General features: G+C 43.8%; 1 protein-coding gene across 1 annotated transcript in view; it reads right to left on the reverse strand.

The window, feature by feature from the left end:
• Positions 1–20,042, reverse strand: part of JHY (junctional cadherin complex regulator) — a 90,676-nt gene that overhangs the window by 34,439 nt on the left and 36,195 nt on the right. Inside the window, exons 4-5 of the mRNA XM_077457757.1 lie at positions 5,558–5,931; positions 4,372–4,588 (exon numbers count right to left, since the gene is read on the reverse strand). Of these exons, the coding sequence (XP_077313883.1) occupies positions 4,372–4,588; positions 5,558–5,931 (591 nt within the window). The remainder of the gene's footprint in view (positions 1–4,371; positions 4,589–5,557; positions 5,932–20,042) is intronic.

The following is a 20,042-nucleotide window of genomic DNA, read 5'->3' on the forward strand; positions in this document are numbered from 1 at the left end:
ATTATTATTATTATTATTATTATAATAATATGCTAGGTAGTAGTAGTGATATTAATACGAATAATGATGAAGCATGATAATAATATTATTATACGATACTAGTTAGTAGTAGTATTGCCATTAATATGAATGATGATAATATTATAATAATAATTATTATTATTAATATTATATCCCCTTTTTAATATAATGTCATAATTTTTAGTCTACTTTTTAACTTGGTGACAAAACTTGTTTCTAGTGAACATAATAATATAGTAACATATTAAATAAACAAAGGCCTTTTGCGGCTTAATGCGTGTACATAAAAATTAATTCTTTAATCATTTAATTTCAGCAAAACAGAATTTTCTGCAGTTCTATAGCTTAGTACTACAACCCTTCCCCTCGCCGCTTTAGTTCCTGAAAAATGCCGTTTTCTCAATGGGAACAGTCTTTGGCAGACTCGTCGCATTGACCCCCGTCCATATTCATTTTCAAAACATAATCGTTTTCTATTAATTATTTTCAGATTTGTTATGCGCTGCTCTCTCCCCAAGGAGTTTAAAAGGTTCACCGCGGTGCAGAACAAGAAAGCCATTGAAAGGCTGCAGCAATTCCTAACCTGGAGCTGCCTCTTTGTCCGGCGGCTGCGATCAATAACTGGATCAAAGAGCAGGTGAGTGACAGCGCCGAGATAGCTAATGGCTGGTGACACACGCTGGATAATAAGGCATGGCTCCCTCCATGACTCTGACGGCACAGCGGAGTCCGACATCGAGGTTCATGTGATACATTTTAACAGAAGTGGCGTTAATTGCAAAGGCGGGGAGGGGGATGGATAGTTGGGACAAATTTATAGCATTTTCTTGGATTGGAACTATTGATGAAGAACTGTTTGGATATACTGGTAAATGTATGTCTGGAGACAAACAATTATGTATTATATAGAAAATGGGGTTTTCTTTTTAAAATATTTATCCGGGCTACCACAGAACAAGGTGCCACCAAAAAAAATAAAATAGTTTGTATATGCCAGAGACGCAGATGTAGATCCTATCTGATACGTTTTGCACTGTGCAACGTCTATCAATTGCAATTTAGAATAAATATTTTTACAATTTGTATGCATCCCAGTGCTGCTGATCTCCAGCAGCCTCCTGGCAGCCACTTCCAGTCTATATGCACTCCAGCGATAGCTGCATGGCACTTCTCAGGACAGGTTTGTGGATGGTGACACCTGTGGATAATGCCTGTGTATTGTATGTTGAAATTACCACTTGTATTCTCCATTAGAAGCCAGTGTGATGGGTCAACAATGCAGGAGAGTACAATCAGGAAGAGAGCATTGTGACCCTGTAATATAAACTGCCTAAACACAGTCCTTCATGGAAGGATCACAGGCTATAGATAATGATAGCTGCAGATTTATAGAGAAAAAAAATATTTCTGACATTTACCATGTCCTAATGTTTATGAAATGTTAGTCGTTTAACTACTGACATTTTTAACACAGACAGTCAATGTGAATAAAAAAAAATAGTCACATAGTAGTTATGCAAAATAAAAAACTTTCATGCATTATAGTTAAGTGAATTGTTCTAGAGCCCTGGGCAGACCAGATGATGGGCTTCAGAGAGACCGTGTGATGGTAGCTATGTAGCTGTGTAGTAAATACTGGACGGGGTTCGGTCTGCAGTTCCCAGCCTCTGGGCCACAGCCTCCCTCCTGCTGAGCCTCTCCCCGACTGCTGTCTGCCAGACCTACATAACCACTGATACATTTTGCAGGCTCTGACTGACACCAATCCTAGTGGTTCTTATTGCAGCCACTGACACCATTGCTGTGGGTTCTAACTGCAGCCGCTAACACCAATGCTGTGGGTTCTAACTGCAGCCGCTAACACCAATGCTGTGGGTTCTAACTGCAGCCGCTAACACCAATGCTGTGGGTTCTAACTGCAGCCGCTAACACCAATGCTGTGGGTTCTAACTGCAGCCACTAACACCAATGCTGTGGGTTCTAACTGCAGCCGCTAACACCAATGCTGTGGGTTCTAACTGCAGCCACTAACACCAATGCTGTGGGTTCTAACTGCAGCCACTAACACCAATGCTGTGGGTTCTAACTGCAGCCGCTAACACCAATGCTGTGGGTTCTAACTGCAGCCACTAACACCAATGCTGTGGGTTCTAACTGCAACCGCTAAGCCCCTGTACACACGGTCGTAAATTCCACGGAAAAGGTAAGATCGGATTATATTGTCAGAAAATCCGATCATGTGTGGGCCATATCGGACTTTTTCCATTGAAAAAAAATTTGAGAGCAGGACCTCAAATTTTCCGACAACAAAATACGATCAGACTTTTTCCGATCTTTTGTAGAGAATTCCGATCGGACAAAGTGCCACGCGTGCTCAGATCAAATTACGAGACCAAAGCTATTGGCTACTAGCCTGAATGTAGTCCCATCATATCGAACTAACGTCCTCACATTCTGAACGATCGGATTTTCCGACAACTTTGTCCGACCGTGTGTGTATGCAACACCAGTTTTGGACAAAATCCGTCGGAAAAAATCTGACGGATTTTGTTGTTGGAATGTCCGACCGTGTGTATGAGGGCTAACACCAATGCTGTGGGTTCTTATTACAGCCACTAACACCAATGCAGCAGGTTCTTATTGCAGCCTTTGACACCAATGCTGGGGGTTATTATTGGGGCCACTATCACAATTGCTGGATTTTATTACTGCAGCCACTGACACCAATGCTGAGGGTTGTGATTGCAGTCACTTACACCATTGCTGGGGGTTGTGATTGCAGTCACTGACACCATTGCTGGGGTCATGATTGTAGCAACTGATGCCAATGCTGGGGGTTATTATTGCAACCAGTGACCCCATTGCTGGGGTCTTTATTATGGCCACCAGTGTTAATTTTGGCAGCAAATTTCGATTTAGTTTTAGTCTAGGACTAAAATGCCATTTTAGATTTAGTCCCATTTTAGTCTTCTGCAATTGTTTTAGTTTTAGTCGTATTTAGTCGACTAAATCTCCAGTACATTTTAGTCGACTAAAACAAATTTTAGTCGTCAAAAAATCGAATAGGTGTAATTAAATTGTAATGCATTATTTAACATTTCTCTACAATTTCCAAACTCATTATATACTGCTGGAGTGAAAAATCTAATATTTTATTTATTATGGCATTGAGGTATAACATGCACTACAGACAAATGTTCATTATGAAGTCAAATTTCAATTTAGTTTTAGTCGTGTTTTAGTCAACTAAAATAATCATTTAGTCAACTAAAATGTTTTAGTTGATGAAATTAACACTGGTGGTCACTGACACCAATGTTGAGGTTGACTCCATTGAATTTAGAAGAATAGAAAACCTTCTTTACTCTGGTATTAGGGCATTTGATTGCTTTTTAAAAAAAATGTTTATGGTTTGCTCTGTACAGGAAGATGGTGGCATGATTTCTGTCATTATTGAAATAGTGACGGCGTGAGCATTAGGTGTGTAGCGAGGAAGAGAGCTGGACAGACTGTTCTGGGGACAACCAAAATGAGGCTTGGAAATCAATCCTGTTTGTGAGACCGCAGACAATGGGGTTGATTTACTAAAACTGTAGAGAGCAACATCTGGTGCAGCTGTGCATGGTAGCCAATCAGCTTCTAACTTCAGATTGTTCAATTACGCTTTGACAATAATACCTGGAAGCTGATTGGCTTCTGTGTAGAGCTGCACCAGATTTTTGCACTCTCCACCTTTTGTAAATCAACCCCACTGTGTGCTTTAGATGGACTGAAGTATGATTACTTGCAGGAGCACCTGTAGTCTAAGGATAACATATCTTACATTTCACCTATTGTATATTGCGAAAAATATATTGGACTGCATTAGTGCTACTCCAAACAAGCATGACGCCAGTAAAGTCTTGTAGTGTCCATACGTGTTTTGGATTAGATTAAATAAATGTATTGTATGTACAGATACTAAAATATTGGTATTTCTTTTCTGCAGCACGACATGTTCAGAGAGTAACACCACTGTTCAGAACCTGTCGTTCTGTATCTTCCTGTGTCCTACTTGTTGGACTGTAAATGAGCATCAGCCCATTGGTGAACTTCTCCTCCTCATCTCATTGCTACCTAAATGTATCCCCCTTCCAGCCCCCAGTGCCTAAAACATGTTAGAGTGATGACATAATGCAGCAGAAGAGTCCTATTGGCTCACAATCTCTCTCACTTACATTCAGATTTCTGCTGACATATATATTATTATTGAATTAAAATGTATTATTTTTTTTTATTTTTTTTTTACATTTTGTCTTGAGCTCATCCTCCTGTGTCATGCACATAATGGACAGTTGTTTTCATTATTACCTTCTGATTTTTCTCTTCCACGCGTTGCCCCTTTCGAGTTTGCTGGGCATTGTTTTTTGTGTTGCTCTCTCTATCTCTGGATTTTACGCCGTCTTTACCTAGTGAGTTTTTATGAGGATCATTGTGTTGTGGAAGGAAGGTGTCATGGCCGAAGTTATGTGTCGCTGGAGAGGTGACAGAGAAATCCTGCAGAGATTGTCTTTCAAACTGTGGAAACCTGAAAACAGAAATTATAAAACAAGAAACGAAAGTATGATGGAATGTATAATCATGCTAAGATGCTAAAAGTGATACTTGATCCTTAACAGTGTCACAGTTTACATTTTGGGGTCCTAGAAAAATGACACACTGATACATGGGGGTCCAGAACAGTGACAATTGCAGGTCTCAGGACAAGAGCATACTGACACTTGAAGGTCCCAGAATAATGACATGCTAACCCCTGGGGGTCCACAATGATGACACATTTATATATGGAGACCCTAGAATGATACAATGACACCCTGATACTTGGTGGGGGGGGGGCCTAGAACAATGACCCCCTGACACTTGGGGGTCCCAGATCAGTGCCATAGTCACACCTGGCGGGCCCAAAAGCACAACACAGTGACACTTGGGGGGGCTTAGAAAATGGCAGACTGACACTTGGGGATCCCGGAATATTGATATGCTGACACATGGAGGCACACTGATGCTTTGGAATCCCAGAACACTGCCATACTCAGACTTGGGGGTCCCGGAACCCTAGCAGAACACTTGGGGATCCCAGAATATTGACATGTTGACATTTGGGGAACCCATAACAATGGCGCCCTGATATTTGAGGGCCCTAGAACAAATATACTCTGACACTTGGAGGTCCCAGAACACTGTCATACTCAAACTTGGGGGTCCCAGAACCCTAACATATTGACACGTGGGGAACCCATAACAATGACACCCTGACACCTGGGGTCCCAGAACAATGACATGCTGACACTTGGGATCTTTCCTGATTGTCCTCTTAAATTATGTAGCATAAACCCAGACTAATATTTTACTACTTTACTCTATCACTTTAGTAATTCACCTGAACCTGAGCAATAAAACCACGTGTAGTCAAGCCACGAATAGCAGAGGCATACAGTACATAAATTGTAAGGATGATAAAGAGTATAGTAATTGTCACATGACTCTTCCTGCTTACCCATAGTGATTGTCAAAGCTGTCTCCTGCTGTCATCCCTAAGTTACCATTAAGTGTCAGCTCTTGTGGTTTCATATTCCAATTAACAAAGCTCCTGTTGTGAATTTGAGCATCTTCTTGTGGTGGTAAATAGAGATTCCTGAATCGTCCTGGAGGAAGGGAATCAGTTTTCTGGGATTCATCGCTTAGTTGTCCGAAGGAAAACTCCATATTGTCCTTCCTGACCAATACCAGACTCTCCATATTTGTCATCTTTGACCTTCGTTCTTTGCTGCGTCCATCTGTAGATCCTTGCTCTTCTGCGGGTGCTGTGGACCCCATCTCTAAGGCACCAATCACAGGCTGTGATTCACTGGAAACTGGTTTTCCGTTGTTCTTAAAGAGAAAACATATTTCATCAGAAGCAGCTCATGCCATGGAGCAAAGCTCCATTGTGTAAATGTCTATTTGTTCAAAAAAATCTAGAAGGTATTTGATTGTTGTGCTTCCTCATATTAACATGCCAGCACCCCCATTCATACCAGCTTTAACAAACTTGTTAGAACTGTACCCTGGAATCACAGTCAGAAAAAGTTTGAAAGTCAGAAGTCTTGACTTCACTGGCTGCATGCTTTTTTCGGGTCAGCAATGGAATTTCCTAACAGATTTTCTTTAAAAGAAGCTCAATGTTAAAAAAAAAAAAACGATTCTCTCTCTAGGTTATTTTCAAGATTTTTCATTCCTTTCACTGCACATTCTTGCATGCTTCTGTTCTGTAGCTACTAGTGTAGCACCCTCATCCTAGAATAGGGCTGCAGGCAAATTTAGTTATGCTGGGTGGTAGCCAGCCTAGCTAACTTGTGTTTAATGGTCAAATGACTTCTGTTCTAAATCCTATTCGGTTGTGGCTGCTCCCTTTTTGTCAGTAGGTGGCACTGTTGCCTTTGACATTAGTATGATAAGCTACAGTATATGTAAGTTATGGATAAACATACTTTTCATATTTGCTGCTTTGCATGCTAGGAGAAGCTATTTCATGGAGAGAAGTCAGGTGATTAGGGTCAGGCTTCCTACCGAGGGCTTTGGCCTGGCTTGAAGTGTGGAGGAGACAGCCTGTCCTACAAAGTACATATGTGCTGGTTCTGCTTACAGACTATTTATCCTGTACTGCTGTCTACCTTATCTCGCCTATTTTTGTCTAAGGAGTCTGCCAATCTGCCTGTTGCTGATCATTATTAAGGGTGTCCTGTGCCCGATCCCCCTCTTCCACATTTTTCCTGTTCAAGAAATAAACTTCACTCTGTTTAAAGCATAAAAGCGACTGGCGTCCAATGTTCTTTCTTGTTTATCACCCACCATGCCCACAGACCTGCACCCTGAGAATTAGGGGTACAACGGATCAAAAAACTCACGGATCGGATCGTCTTTGGATCAGAGTCACGGATCGGATCAGCAAATAATAATTTAATTTGCAAAAACCTGTGAAAATTCCACCACCATATAGTCCCCACTGTAATATCCACAATCTCCCCCACTGTAATATTGGCTGAGTATGGCTGGGCACGGCTGAGTATGGCTGGGTATCGCAGAGTATTGGCAGAGAGTATCGCAGAGTATTGGCAGAGAGTATCGGCAGGGTATGGCAGGGTATCGCTAGAGTATTGGCAGGGTATCGCTAGAGTATTGGCAGGGTATCGCTAGAGTATTGCCGTTGTATTGGGGTACAGGAGGGTATTTCTGGGTACTGCAGGGTATGGAGGGATGGCTGCTTCCATCTCAGGATCTCTTCCCCCCCCCCCCACTGTACAGGTTAGTACAGAGAGGGGAGAGAGGAACCGGCGTCATGACATGACGCCGGTTTGTTTACAAGTGATCGCTCTGTCGGAGCGATCAGTGTAAACAGCCTGGGTGTAGAAAGATGGCCGCCGCTTCGGAGCTAGGCCGAAGCCGCGGCCTTTCCTAAGGCCGAGGCCGCGGAGCGCTCTGCGGATCGCGGCGTGTGCCGATCCGAGCGGGGTGACCTGTTCGGATCACGGATCGGTGACGTTCCGTTGCACCCCTACTGAGAATGTATGTCAGCCATCCCTACCTCCGGTAGTCTTCATCCGACTCCCGGAAAATCGGGGTAGGCGCTACACTAATGCTGCGTACACACGACTGGACTTTCTGGCAGAAAAGGTCAGATGGAATCATTTAATCGGATATTCCAATTGTGTGGAGGCTTCAGTGGACTTTTAAAAAAAAAAAAAAATTCTGACGGACCTAGAAATAGAACATGTTTTATATCTTTCCGACGGAATCAATTCCTATCGGGAAAACCGTTCGTCTGTATGCTATTCCTACGGACCAAAAAGGACGCAAGGGCAGCTATTGGCTATTGAACTTCGTTTTTCTAGTCCCGTTGTACGTCATCGTGTTCTAAACAAACGGACTTTGGTGTGATTGTGTGTAGGCATGTCCCTTTCAGCGGAACTCCGTCGGAAAGACCACCAGCGTTTATTCTGACAGAAAATCCGGTCGTGTGTACGCGGCATTAGAAAAGCCATGGTGTAGTCACATGATCAGCCCTAGTGTTGTTAATAAATAGCTCTGCTAAAAGTCTGCCAACGAACGGTGAGTTCTGTAGGCTTGTGGATTAGCCTGGCATCCTTCATGCCTTGCAGTTCCCCTATGCTAGCAATAATTGTAAGCATTATTGTTTTTTTACTTTTTTTTTCAGTTTATTTTTATTTTTATCTTTTTTTAAGTTTATTTGCTGATGTCCCCGAGGAATCTTGCACTTTGTTTATTTTGACTTGTCTACCAATTAATTCATTAGGTGTTCTGAAGAATTGTCTTTAGCCATCTTCCCAATGTTCCTTGCCTAAACCTCCTTAAAATCTGAGTGTGAGTGAAGTATTATTGGCTGGTAGGTGTGACGCAGCCACACAGCCTTGCACCCTGCATGTGTTGTATTGAACTACATCAGAGTATTATTGTTCTGTAATACAGTGTTTCTTGACTCCAGTCCTCAAGGTGCCCCAACAGGTCATGTTTTCAGGCTTTCCATTATTTTGCACAGGTGATTTGATCAGTTACACTGCCTTAGTAATTACTACATCAGTTTCATCTGAGGGACATCATGAAAACGTGACCTGTTGGGGCGCCTTGAGGACTGGAGTTGAGAAACTCTGTCCTCCCCTTCTGTTTAGGGCTAGGTAGTTCAGTCCTAGGTAGCCCTTCCCTGTTTCTTACATGTTCCATAAGTCAGTGTTAGTAATTAGTAGAGACAGGACTTAGGAAGACTGTTGATTTCTTATAGTTCAAAGGACCAGAAAAATGCCCTATGTACTGCAAATTTCTGAAGTAACATTGCATTGCATTCAATTTCTGCTTCTTATTGAAGAGTAAAGCTGCTCGTTGATGAAGCCAAGTAAGCAGTTCACCATACTTCCTAGACAGATTGGGTCGAAGGAGGTTCTATCAACCCATAAAGCTCTCTTACCCATCTACCTAAACTTTTCTAAAATCTGACCGTGAGCGAAATATTAGCTGGTGGATGCAACATAACCTTGCACCCTACATGACTTGTCATTTCCTGTGATGGCAGGTGGGCTGTATGCAGAAATGGATATTTTTTTTTTTAATGCTTTCCACTGATGTATGGGTCTGCTAAATCCATAAGACAAACCCTTTGAGGCGCCAAGGCCGAGGAAGGAGGATTAATTTTGGTTATACACCCAGCAAGGCACCGATAACAAAATGGCAACAGCAATAAAAAATAAAATACATCTATTTAATGGTACAAACAATGAGGAGGCCAAGTATTTCTGTACCTTAACCTTAGATCTAGGGGGTCCTAACTAAATGTGGTCCTTCGGAGGGGGACAGCAGAACAGAGGGGGACAGCAGAACGGAGGGGGACATGGAGGAAGAACGGAGGGGGACAGCAGAACGGAGGGGGACATGGAGGAAGAACGGAGGGGGACAGCAGAACGGAGGGGGACACGGAGGAAGAACGGAGGGGGACAGCAGAACGGAGGGGGACACGGAGGAAGAACGGAGGGGGACAGCAGCAGAACGGAGGGGGACACAGAGGAAGAACAGAGGGGGACAGCAGCAGAACGGAGGGGGACACGGAGGAAGAATGGAAGGGGACAGTAGAACGGAGGGGGACACGGAGAAAGAATGGAAGGGGACAGCAGAACGGAGGGGGACACGGAGGAAGAATGGAAGGGGACAGAAGAGCAGAGGGGGACACGGAGGAAAACTGGAGGGGGACAGCAGCAGAACGGAGGGGGACAAAGTGTGAATGTAACACAGAAAGTACACTAACCTGTCCTGGAAGAATGTCTGACTGCAGGCAGCACTTGTGGACCTCGTGGGCGGGAGGAGCCTGGAGGAGGATTCAGTCAGACGAGGCTCAGGCTGGCTGGCTGCAGTGCTCAGGAGGAGAGAAGTTTAAACTGTGACACTGGCTCTGTCTGGTGGTGAGTCTGGTCACCGTCACTCAGGTCACTGGCGTCATTCTGTTCACTGCTGGCTGGTGGTCTGGCTGATCTCTCTCTCTGGACTACTGGGCGGTGGGCGCACGCGCTGTACGCCTCTCAGCCATAGGATGCGGGTGGGTGCACTGCCCACACTGACTGCCAGTGCCGCCCATGTGTCTGTCAGCCCGCCCCTCAGGCCTCAGCTGACATCGCTGGTTGCTAGATGCAGGGCGGCCCCTAGCCTAGCAACCAGCCTGGCAACCAGCCAGCCTAATTATGTGTTAAACTTTATAAGGGTGGCGGGCTGGCGATGGACTGGCGGAGTGGACTGGTCTGGTCAGTGGTCACTGTGGGGTTTTTTTTCATTCTGGGACACTGTATTGTCCCGGGATGAAGGTGCCCGGGACACAGGACAAAAATCTCAAGTCAGGGACAATCCCAGGCAATCCGGGACACGTGTGCACCCCAAAGCTCAAACACACATGCCTTTCTCTGCAGCCTCAGCTGCACTGGACAGTGAATGAACGGGATAGTGCTCTGTGCTGAATGGCTTCCTGTTCATTCACAAACTGAAAGCAGAACTTCAGTAATTTTTTCAACTTTCCATCTATCTAATCTTCTGCCCTTTTTGTTTTAACTTTGCATAGTAAAACATTTGTTTTCTGCCCGTAAAATACCTTATACAGCCCACTTCCTGTTTCTTGTCTGGTTATTGGCCTAGGCTTATGACATCATGCACAGCTCTCTCTCACTCTCTTGAGAGTTTGTCAGGAAGGGAGGGGGAGAAAAGTCAAAAGAGGGCCAATGAGAGCTGCCGAGCTAGAGGTGTGCCTATGTGTAAATCCAGGAAGTGAACAGGCAGCAGCTTCAGCTGCCCACAGTTAAAATGGTTGCAGCCAGACTCAGTGGAGGGAGATTTCTGCAGCATATTTGCATAGCTCCCAACTGTCCCTGATTTGGAGCAATGTCCCTCTGTCCCTCTTCCCCCGTCATTTGTCCCTCATTTTGGTCTGATTTATCAAAGTGTTTTCCAGTGCTAAACCTTTCATCCAATTTCAAAATTTCTGCATTTGTACATTTTAAAAAGCCAATATAAAGGAATGGTAGTGGTAAAAAAAAATCCCTTGTGGATTTAATCTTTTTTTTTTTGGTTAATTCTCCTTTTAAGGGGGTGTGGCGGGGGGGGGGTGTCATATGCCTACATACATTTGCTAGTGGGTGTCCCTCATTCCCATCTCAAAATGTTGGGAGGTATGTATCTGGAAAGTTCACAGTATATATAAAATAATATGCAAAGTGGTTGGAGGGAAGCTTCAGGAATGGCAAATATGTTTTTATTACAAATTATGTGAGCAGACTGCAGTTCCTCTTGAAGCATAGTAAACACAGTTTACAATGTTTCAGTTATATATGAACACAGTGAGTGAATGTGTTAATTTAGAAAAGGAAGGGGCTGTTAAATTACACATTTACCAGCCCCTTCCCCAACTCTCCATTCTGAAACATCCTCCGAAGGTGCTGGGAAGAAAGCAAATGGGGGGGGGGGGGCAGGCAATAGGGGGGAATTAGCACTGCATACAGTGATTAGGGTGTCGTCCCCCCCCCCCCCCCCACCTGGCATACCGCCTATGCTACACTTCTTATACAATAAGTGATTTCCCCTTAATCTGTCTGCCTAAACGTTCCTAAAATCTGATTGTGAGCAAATTGTTAGCAGTTGGTGGATGCAACGTAGCCTTGTGCCCTGCATGGCTTAGTTTCCTGTGCTGGCAGGGGGACTCTAAAAAGAAACAATTAGAGTGCCCTTTCTATGTAATAAGTGATTTCCCCCATGATCCCTCACCCACCTACCTAACCTTTTCCTAAAATCTGATTGCGAGCAAAGCGTTAGCGGCTGGTGGATGCGACATAGCCTTGTACTCGGCATGCCTTGCAGTTTCCCGTGCTGGCAGGTGGACCGTATGCAGAAATGGATAATTATAGCGGGCTTATTATGCATTAAGTGATTTCCCAGCACTCTGTAAAATACAATCCTATTTACCAAAAGCAAAAAAAAAAAAAAGTCTTTGTTTATCTCATTGTACGATCGTGTTGCTTTGACGCATTGTATCGGTGCGACGATAGGTTACTGGGCTGGCGAAACATGCTTCTACATTAGCCCTTTGAAAGAGGAACGGGCCATAACCTCTGACTGCCTGTTTTGTGAACTTCTTCTATTAATACCAATCAAATTGAGCAAATGATCAAATGAAATTGCATTTTGAGCATCATAAGCTGTGTAATGTCTATTCGGCTAAATTGGGGCCTGTAATTGCTTCTCTGCAGCAAAGAGGACAACAAAGGCAAGCAATCATAGCATGTTATTATCTGGGACTGGGAATCGGCCCCAGAATCCTGGACATCAAAGGCTCGGCCTCCTCGAATTGCATTTGCCCGCTATTGTGGAAGCGGAGACGATTCTGATGAGGTGTTTACACGGGGGCCGAGCGCGCAGCGCTGCCTGTCTGAGTGCTCGTGCTCCAGAGCCATTAAAAAATTGTACATTATGTTCCAGCCTTTGAAGTGAGGGCTGCGAGGATGGAAGCCATTCGTGCTGAGGACGGCTGAGCGAGATTGCTTGTGTACTTGTGAGTCTCTCTCTCAAAGAAACAGAAGGTTCTTAGACAATATCAAAACACTAAAAAGTTCACATTATGGGAATATTACCAAGTAAAAAAAAAAAAAAATAGAAAAAAAAAATGAATAAGAGAAAAAAAAAAACATAAAAACAAACCCACAAATGCACTTACCATCATAAAAAGGAGTAAAGTGAAAGAAACTATTACACTCTCTTACTGAATTTAGGCCATTTTGCAAATATGGTAGAAACGTCTAAAACACGAATTATGTCGATTTCGGAAACAAATTTTTCTACGTTATTCCTTCTTTGAACACAGGAATAACGCTGATAGATTTGCACGGATATTGTAGGATTGTTCAAAGCGAAACGGAGGTCTTTTTAGATTATTTATTTATTTATTTATTTATTTATTTTTTCTTAGAGATGTACACTACGAATATGTGTGATCTGATTAATGGGAATGCTCATTTCACTGTTAATGAGTTAAAAAAACGCCTTTCATCATGTACATTTGTTAATTATGTGTATTATGTAAGTTTGCTCAAAACATATGCAGATTATGTTTAAAGCAGTATTAAAGAGGAAGTAAAGGCAAAAAAAAAAATGCAACCTGCAAGGCAAAGGCATAATGAGCTAGTATGCATAGCATACTAGCTCATTATGAATAACTTACCTGAGAATGAAGCCCCCAAAGCGGTCCTCCTTCTTCATCTTCACCACTGCCATGTATCCAGGAGTGACTTCCGGGTCTCACTGCTCCGGCGCTGTGATTTTCCAGAGCCGCGATGATGTCACTCCCGCGCATGCGCACGGGAGCCGACACGAGTGGCATATCGCCGTGATCTGAGGCCTGCCCAGTGCGCCTGCGCACCGCTGTCTACGGCTCATGCGCCATAGACAGCGGCGCCTGTCTTTTTGTAAATATCTCCTTAACCGTGTAGGTTTAGGAGATATTTCTTGGACCTACAGGTAAGACTTAATCTAGGTTTACCTGTAGGTCAAAGTGGTTTGTAAGGGTTTACAACCACTTTAAACCACTGTTTTTTTTTTGGAAGGTTTTTTGTATATATTTTTAAATCTGCAAGGCAAAGTAATGCATACTAGCACATTATGTGACACTTACTTTAAAGCGGGAGTAAACCCGCTGACATTATTTTTTTTTTACAGACCTGTAAGGCAAAATGCATAATGAGCTAGTATGCAGCTAGTATGAAATACTTACCTTACAACGAGGCCCCGACATCTCACCTGATCCACGCCGCGGGAGCTGATGTTCCCTCGGCGTGTCTTCCAGGTATCGAGGCTCCGGCGCTGTGAGTGGCCGGAGCTGCAATGTCGTCACTCGTGCGTGTGGGAGATTTCTTTCCGCCAGCCGTCTGCTGGGCTTTCAGCCGAGAATCCCCTGTTCGCATGCGCCGCTCCAGTCAGCGTGTACCGTTTAGGAGATATATATATTTTTTTTTACCTACAGGTAAGCCTTATTATAGGCTTACCTGCAGGTAAAAGTAAAAAAAAAGACCACACAACCGCTTTAAAAATAAGTCTTCCAGCAGCACGCCGTCACCACTGACGGGGCTTACATCTTCACCCTGTCTTCCTTTCAGGTTGGCCGGCTCCATTCCTTTGATTGGATAAATCTCGATGATGTCACATGATGTGACGTCACTGGCCCATTCACAAGTAAATATCTCCTAAATAATGCATATTGAGGAGATATTTACTGTACCTATAGCTAAGCCTTATTATAGGCTTGCCTATAGGTAGAAATCATCCATGGGAGTTTACTCACACTTTTTAAAGCAAAACTTGACTCAAAAAGTTAAGTCCTACTGGTTTGCTCCCTCCTAAGGGTTATCACCTTTTCTTCAAGACAAACCGGAACACTTCAGCGGCCTGGGACACCTTTGGGTGCCCCAAGTAGAGTAATAATGTGGTGCGCATAGCGTGCCGTAGCGAACAGTGGGTGTGGTCAAATTGCTCTTGCTGACTTCATCACCTTGCCCCCCAGTGATGCCAAATTTGTCCCCCAAACAGCTGCTATTAGAAGTGTGGCTAGTGTGGCTATGTTGGTTACTTGGGGAGCCACTGCCCGGTCTGAATAATGTGTCCAGGTTTCATTCTGCCTGAAACCCGGACACATGATTCAAAACCTGGACTGTCCGGGTGAATCCCGAACAGGTGGCAACCCTATCCCCCCCCCCCCCCCCCCGCCAGCCTTTTTTGAGGGCAGGGGGAAGTGAGTACTGACTTAGTGCAAGTTAGTTCAGTCTCAGGTACCTCTGCCCTGTGTTTCTTGAATGTTCTCTCAGTCAGTGTTGGTACTTGGCAGAGACAGAACTTAAGGAAGTCCTTATTTTCTTACAGTGGAAAATACCGGTAAAACATCCCATGTACTGCAATTTTCTGAATTAAAATTGTATTGGTTTCAACTTCTGCTTCTTATTGAAGAGTAAAGCTGCCTATGGGTGGTGCCAAGTCAGCAGGTAACCATACTACCCAGACAGACTGGGTCTAAGGAGGTGATGCCAATACATAAAGCAGCATTTGAACACTTGTAGTTCCCTGTGCTGGCAGGTCATTCATATGCAGAAGCGGATAATTATAGTATACATAATTAATTAGCAAGTACAATAATTCAAAGTCAGCAGCTTCAGTTTTTATAGCTGCTGCCTTTAAAAAACAAAACAAAACACTGAGTTCCTTTTTAACCACTTGCTTACTGGGCACTTATACCCCCTTCCTGTTCAGACCAATTTTCAGCCTTCAGCGCTGTCACACTTTGACAATTGCACGGTCATGCAACACTGTACTCAAACAAAACTTTTATCATTTTTATAAACACAAGTAGAGCTTTCTTTTGGTGGTATTTAATCACCACTTGTGTTTTTTTATTTTTTGATAAACGAAAAACACAAAAAGACCAAACAGGTTGAAAAAAAACAACAACTTTTTTTAATAGTTTGTTATAACATTTTGCAAACGGGTCATTTTTCTTCTTCACTGATGTGCGCTTATGAGGCGGAACTGATAGGCAACATTGATGGGCACTGATAGGCAGCACTGATAGGCGGCACTGATGAGGCACTGGTGGGCATTGATAGGTGGCACTGATTAGCAGCACTGGTGGGCATTGATAGGTGGCACTGATTAGCAGCACTGGTGGGCATTGATAGGTGGCACTGATTGGCAGCATGTGATGCATAGTAGCCCATTATGCTTTACTTTTGCAGGGAGACAAAGAGGAAGTAAACCCCATCAGGGTTTACTTCCTCTTTAATGCCAATGGTCCCAAAAATGTGTCAGAATTGTCTGACGTGTCCGCCATAATGTCGCAGATCGCCGCCATTACTAGTAAAAAAAATAAAAATAAATTAATAATAAAAATGGCATAAAACTATCCCCTATTTTGTAGATGCTACAACTTTTGTACAAACTAATCAATATACGCTTATTGCGATATATTTTTATTTTTATTTTTTTTACCAAAAATACATATTGGCCTAAACTGAGGAAAAAAACATTTTTTACATATATTTTTGGGGGATTTTTTTTATAGCAAAAAGTAAAAAATATTGCGTTTTTGTTTTTCAAAATTGTCACACTTTTTTTGTTTTTTTTTTTTGTTTTTATAGCGCAAAAAATAAAAACCGCAGAGGCGATCAAATACCACTAAAAGAAAGCTCTATTTGTGGGGGGAAAAAAAAGTTTGCTTTGGTGCAAAGTCGAACGAGCACGCAATTGTTAGTTAAACAAACACAGTGCTGAATTGCAAAAAGTGCTCTGGTCAGGAAGGGGGTAAAATCTTCCGGGCTGAATCGGTTAAAGTGTTACTAAACCCAGGACACTACATTCACTATATCTGATCTCCCACATTACACATAACATGGAAAGGTCATCTTTTTAGTAAATACAAACTGCTTCTGCTGATGAGAAAAATACTTTTTCTCAGCAGTATATAACAGTCTTGTGACTTCTATCTGGTTAAAGCTTGTAGGAGGAGTTTTCATCCTGCACTGAGCTGTCCTATGAGCCTGCAGGGCCCCTGACCCTCTGTCTGGACAGTGCTGATTGGCCCTGTTTTGATCACATGCACTCTCCCAAGAAAGAAAAAACAACAACTCTAGCAATACACACCAAACTGAAATGTGCAGCGTGTCCTCTAGCCTCTATACTATGATTAGATATATTGGGACTCAGGAAGAAGGGAAGGATCAAAGAAGACGTGATCAAACAGCCTTTTTAGACAATGGAGAGAATTAACCCCTTAGAGTATAACAAACGTGCTACAGACTGATTTTACCCTCGTGGGTTTAGTAACACTTTAAACCCGCAGGGGGATACACACTACAGACAACCCTAGGAGCTGGTAGATGGGAGATGGTCAGAGACTGCGAACATGCTATAGGAGATGGTCAGAGACTGCAAACATGCTGTAGGAGATGGTCAGAGACTGCAAACATGCTGTAGGAGATGGTTAGAGACTGCAAACATGCTGTAGGAGATGGTCAGAGACTGCAAACATGCTGTAGGAGATGGTCAGAGACTGCAAACATGCTGTAGGAGATGGTCAGAGACTGCAAACATGCTGTAGGAGATGGTCAGAGACTGCAAATATGCTGTAGGAGATGGTCAGAGACTGCAAATATGCTGTAGGAGATGGTCAGAGACTGCAAACATGCTGTAGGAGATGGTCAGAGACTGCAAACATGCTGTAGGAGATGGTCAGAGACTGCAAACATGCTGTAGGAGATGGTCAGAGACTGCAAACATGCTGTAGGAGATGGTCAGAGACTGCAAACATGCTGTAGGAGATGGTCAGAGACTGCAAACATGCTGTAGGAGATGGTCAGAGACTGCAAACATGCTGTAGGAGATGGTCAGAGACTGCAAACATGCTGTAGGAGATGGTCAGAGACTGCAAACATGCTGTAGGAGATGGTCAGAGACTGCAAACATGCTGTAGGAGATGGTCAGAGACTGCAAACATGCTGTAGGAGATGGTCAGAGACTGCAAACATGCTGTAGGAGATGGTCAGAGACTGCAAACATGCTGTAGGAGATGGTCAGAGACTGCAAACATGCTGTAGGAGATGGTCAGAGACTGCAAACATGCTGTAGGAGATGGTCAGAGACTGCAAACATGCTGTAGGAGATGATCAGAGGTGCTATAACAGATGGTCAGAGACTGCGAACATGCTATAGGAGATAGAAAAGGGAAAGTGGTCAGCGGGACTTTAAATGAGGCCAATCACTGTATAAAGTAAACATGTAGGATATAAAACAATGTTGCTTTTATGGGTTCCAACAAAAAAGGGGGACTTTGAGTGAGAGATGTATACCAAAAGCAGTCTTGGCAAAGAACGTTTTATTAATACAATTTTTCTTGTTAAAAAAAAATATATACCGTATATACTCGAGTATAGGCCGACCCGAATATAAGCCGAGGCCCCCAATTTACCCCCAAAAAAACTGGCAAACTTATTGACTCGTGTATAAGCCGAGGGTGAGACATGCCTGTCCATCCCTGTGTGTGTGTCCGTCCATCCCTGTGTGTCCGTCCATCCATCCCTGTGTGTGTGTGTGTCCATCCATCCATCCATCCCTGTGTGTGTGTGTGTCCATCCATCCATCCATCCCTGTGTGTGTGTGTCTCCATCCATCCATCCATCCATCCCTGTGTGTGTGTGTCTCCATCCATCCATCCATCCATCCCTGTGTGTGTGTGTCTCCATCCATCCATCCATCCCTGTGTGTGTGTGTGTATCCATCCATCCCTGTGTGTGTGTGTGTCTCCATCCATCCATGTGTGTGTGTGTGTGTGTGTGTGTGTGTGTGTGTGTGTGTGTGTGTGTGTGTGTCCAGCCTACCTGTGTCCCGAGCCTTTGTCCCGAGCCTCCGTCCCGTGTCGTGCCTTGCCTTGCCTTCGTCCTGTCCCGTGCCGTGCCGTGCCTTGCCTTGCCTCCGTCCCGTGCCCTCTTCGTCGGCGGCCATTGTAAAATTCAAAAGCCGCGCCTCCTCCTTCGCCTGTGATAGGCGGAACACTGAATTTCCCAGCAGCCTGTGTTCCGCCTATCACGGACGTCGTATCATCCTCGTCCGTAGTACGAGGATGAGAAGATGCCCGTGATAGGCGGAACACAGGCTGCTGGGAAATTCAGTGTTCCGCCTATCACAGGCGAAGGCGGAGCCGGAGGCGCGGCTTTTGAATCAGAATGGCCGCTGTCTGTCTGCTCGACACGCTGATCGAGCGGGCAGACAGCGATGACTCGAGTATAAGCCGAGGGGGGCACTTTCAGCCTCAAAAAAGAGGCTGAAAATCTCGGCTTATACTCGAGTATATACGGTATCTATTTATTATAAAATCATCTGTATGGACATCATGCATCTATGTAAGCCTGACGCGTTTTATTGGGGTATACCAACTCTTTAGGGGTGAATGAAATGGTGATCTATAAAGAAACATAACCAAATGGTATAATATTGTAACTGAGTAATAGGAATAAATATTGTGTAAGGGACAGGATGGACATCCCTGCCCATACAGATGATTTTATGTCTCTTATTTTGTTTTACTCTAGACTTTTTAACATCATTCAGCCCTTCCAGTGGCCCATGTTGTGCAGGACTTGTTTTTACTTTATGTTATGCCTATTACCATGGTGTCAATATTTATATGCAGTTTTCAGCATACCCTGCGTGTATGCGATTCTGTAAATGCATTTTTGTGGTATTTAATATGTTCTACATGATTTCACATGGTATAATAAAATGTTCTTTGCAAAGACTGCTTTTGGTATACATCTCTCACTCAGCTATATGCTACAGGAGATGGCCAGAGGCTGCAGGCCTTGCTACAGGAGATGGCCAGAGGCTGCAGGCCTTGCTACAGGAGATGGCCAGAGACTGCAGGCCGTGCTACAGGAGATGGCCAGAGACTGCAGACCGATTATAGATTGAGATCATGCTGTTGGAGACAGTCAATGAATAAAGACACAATCTACTATCTGCTGGGATATGGGGGCCGCACAATAAGTACCAAAGGGCCAATTTGGACCCTAGACCGCAGATTGGGCCCATGGGCCGCGGGTTATGTCCCATGGGTTTATATCCTCTGTTCAGTTTTTATTGTCTGTGTCCCGGTTGACCAATGTCACTAAGAAGGGAAATTTCCACATTTTATATTTGTCACCAGAACAGGAGGTGAGGGGAAATTGTACAATGCGAGCAAGTATTCCGTGACAACTGTCTAACGCGGGAAACACTCGCTTTGGTGAGTATTTTCCATGTCTTTTTTTTTTTTTTATTTCCTGCTGCCTCTCCAAGACAGAAAATTGGGAGTCTAAAATTAAATAAAACTTTAAAGCTATAGTGTGTGCGCATATAACACCTTCCCTTGTTATTCCTCTGCCCCCTCAACC

Source organism: Lithobates pipiens, unplaced genomic scaffold, assembly GCF_037356315.1.
Source record: "Lithobates pipiens isolate NorthernLeopardFrog02 unplaced genomic scaffold, aLitPip1_a1.2 Scaffold_27, whole genome shotgun sequence".
NCBI classification, from domain to species: Eukaryota; Metazoa; Chordata; class Amphibia; order Anura; family Ranidae; genus Lithobates; species Lithobates pipiens.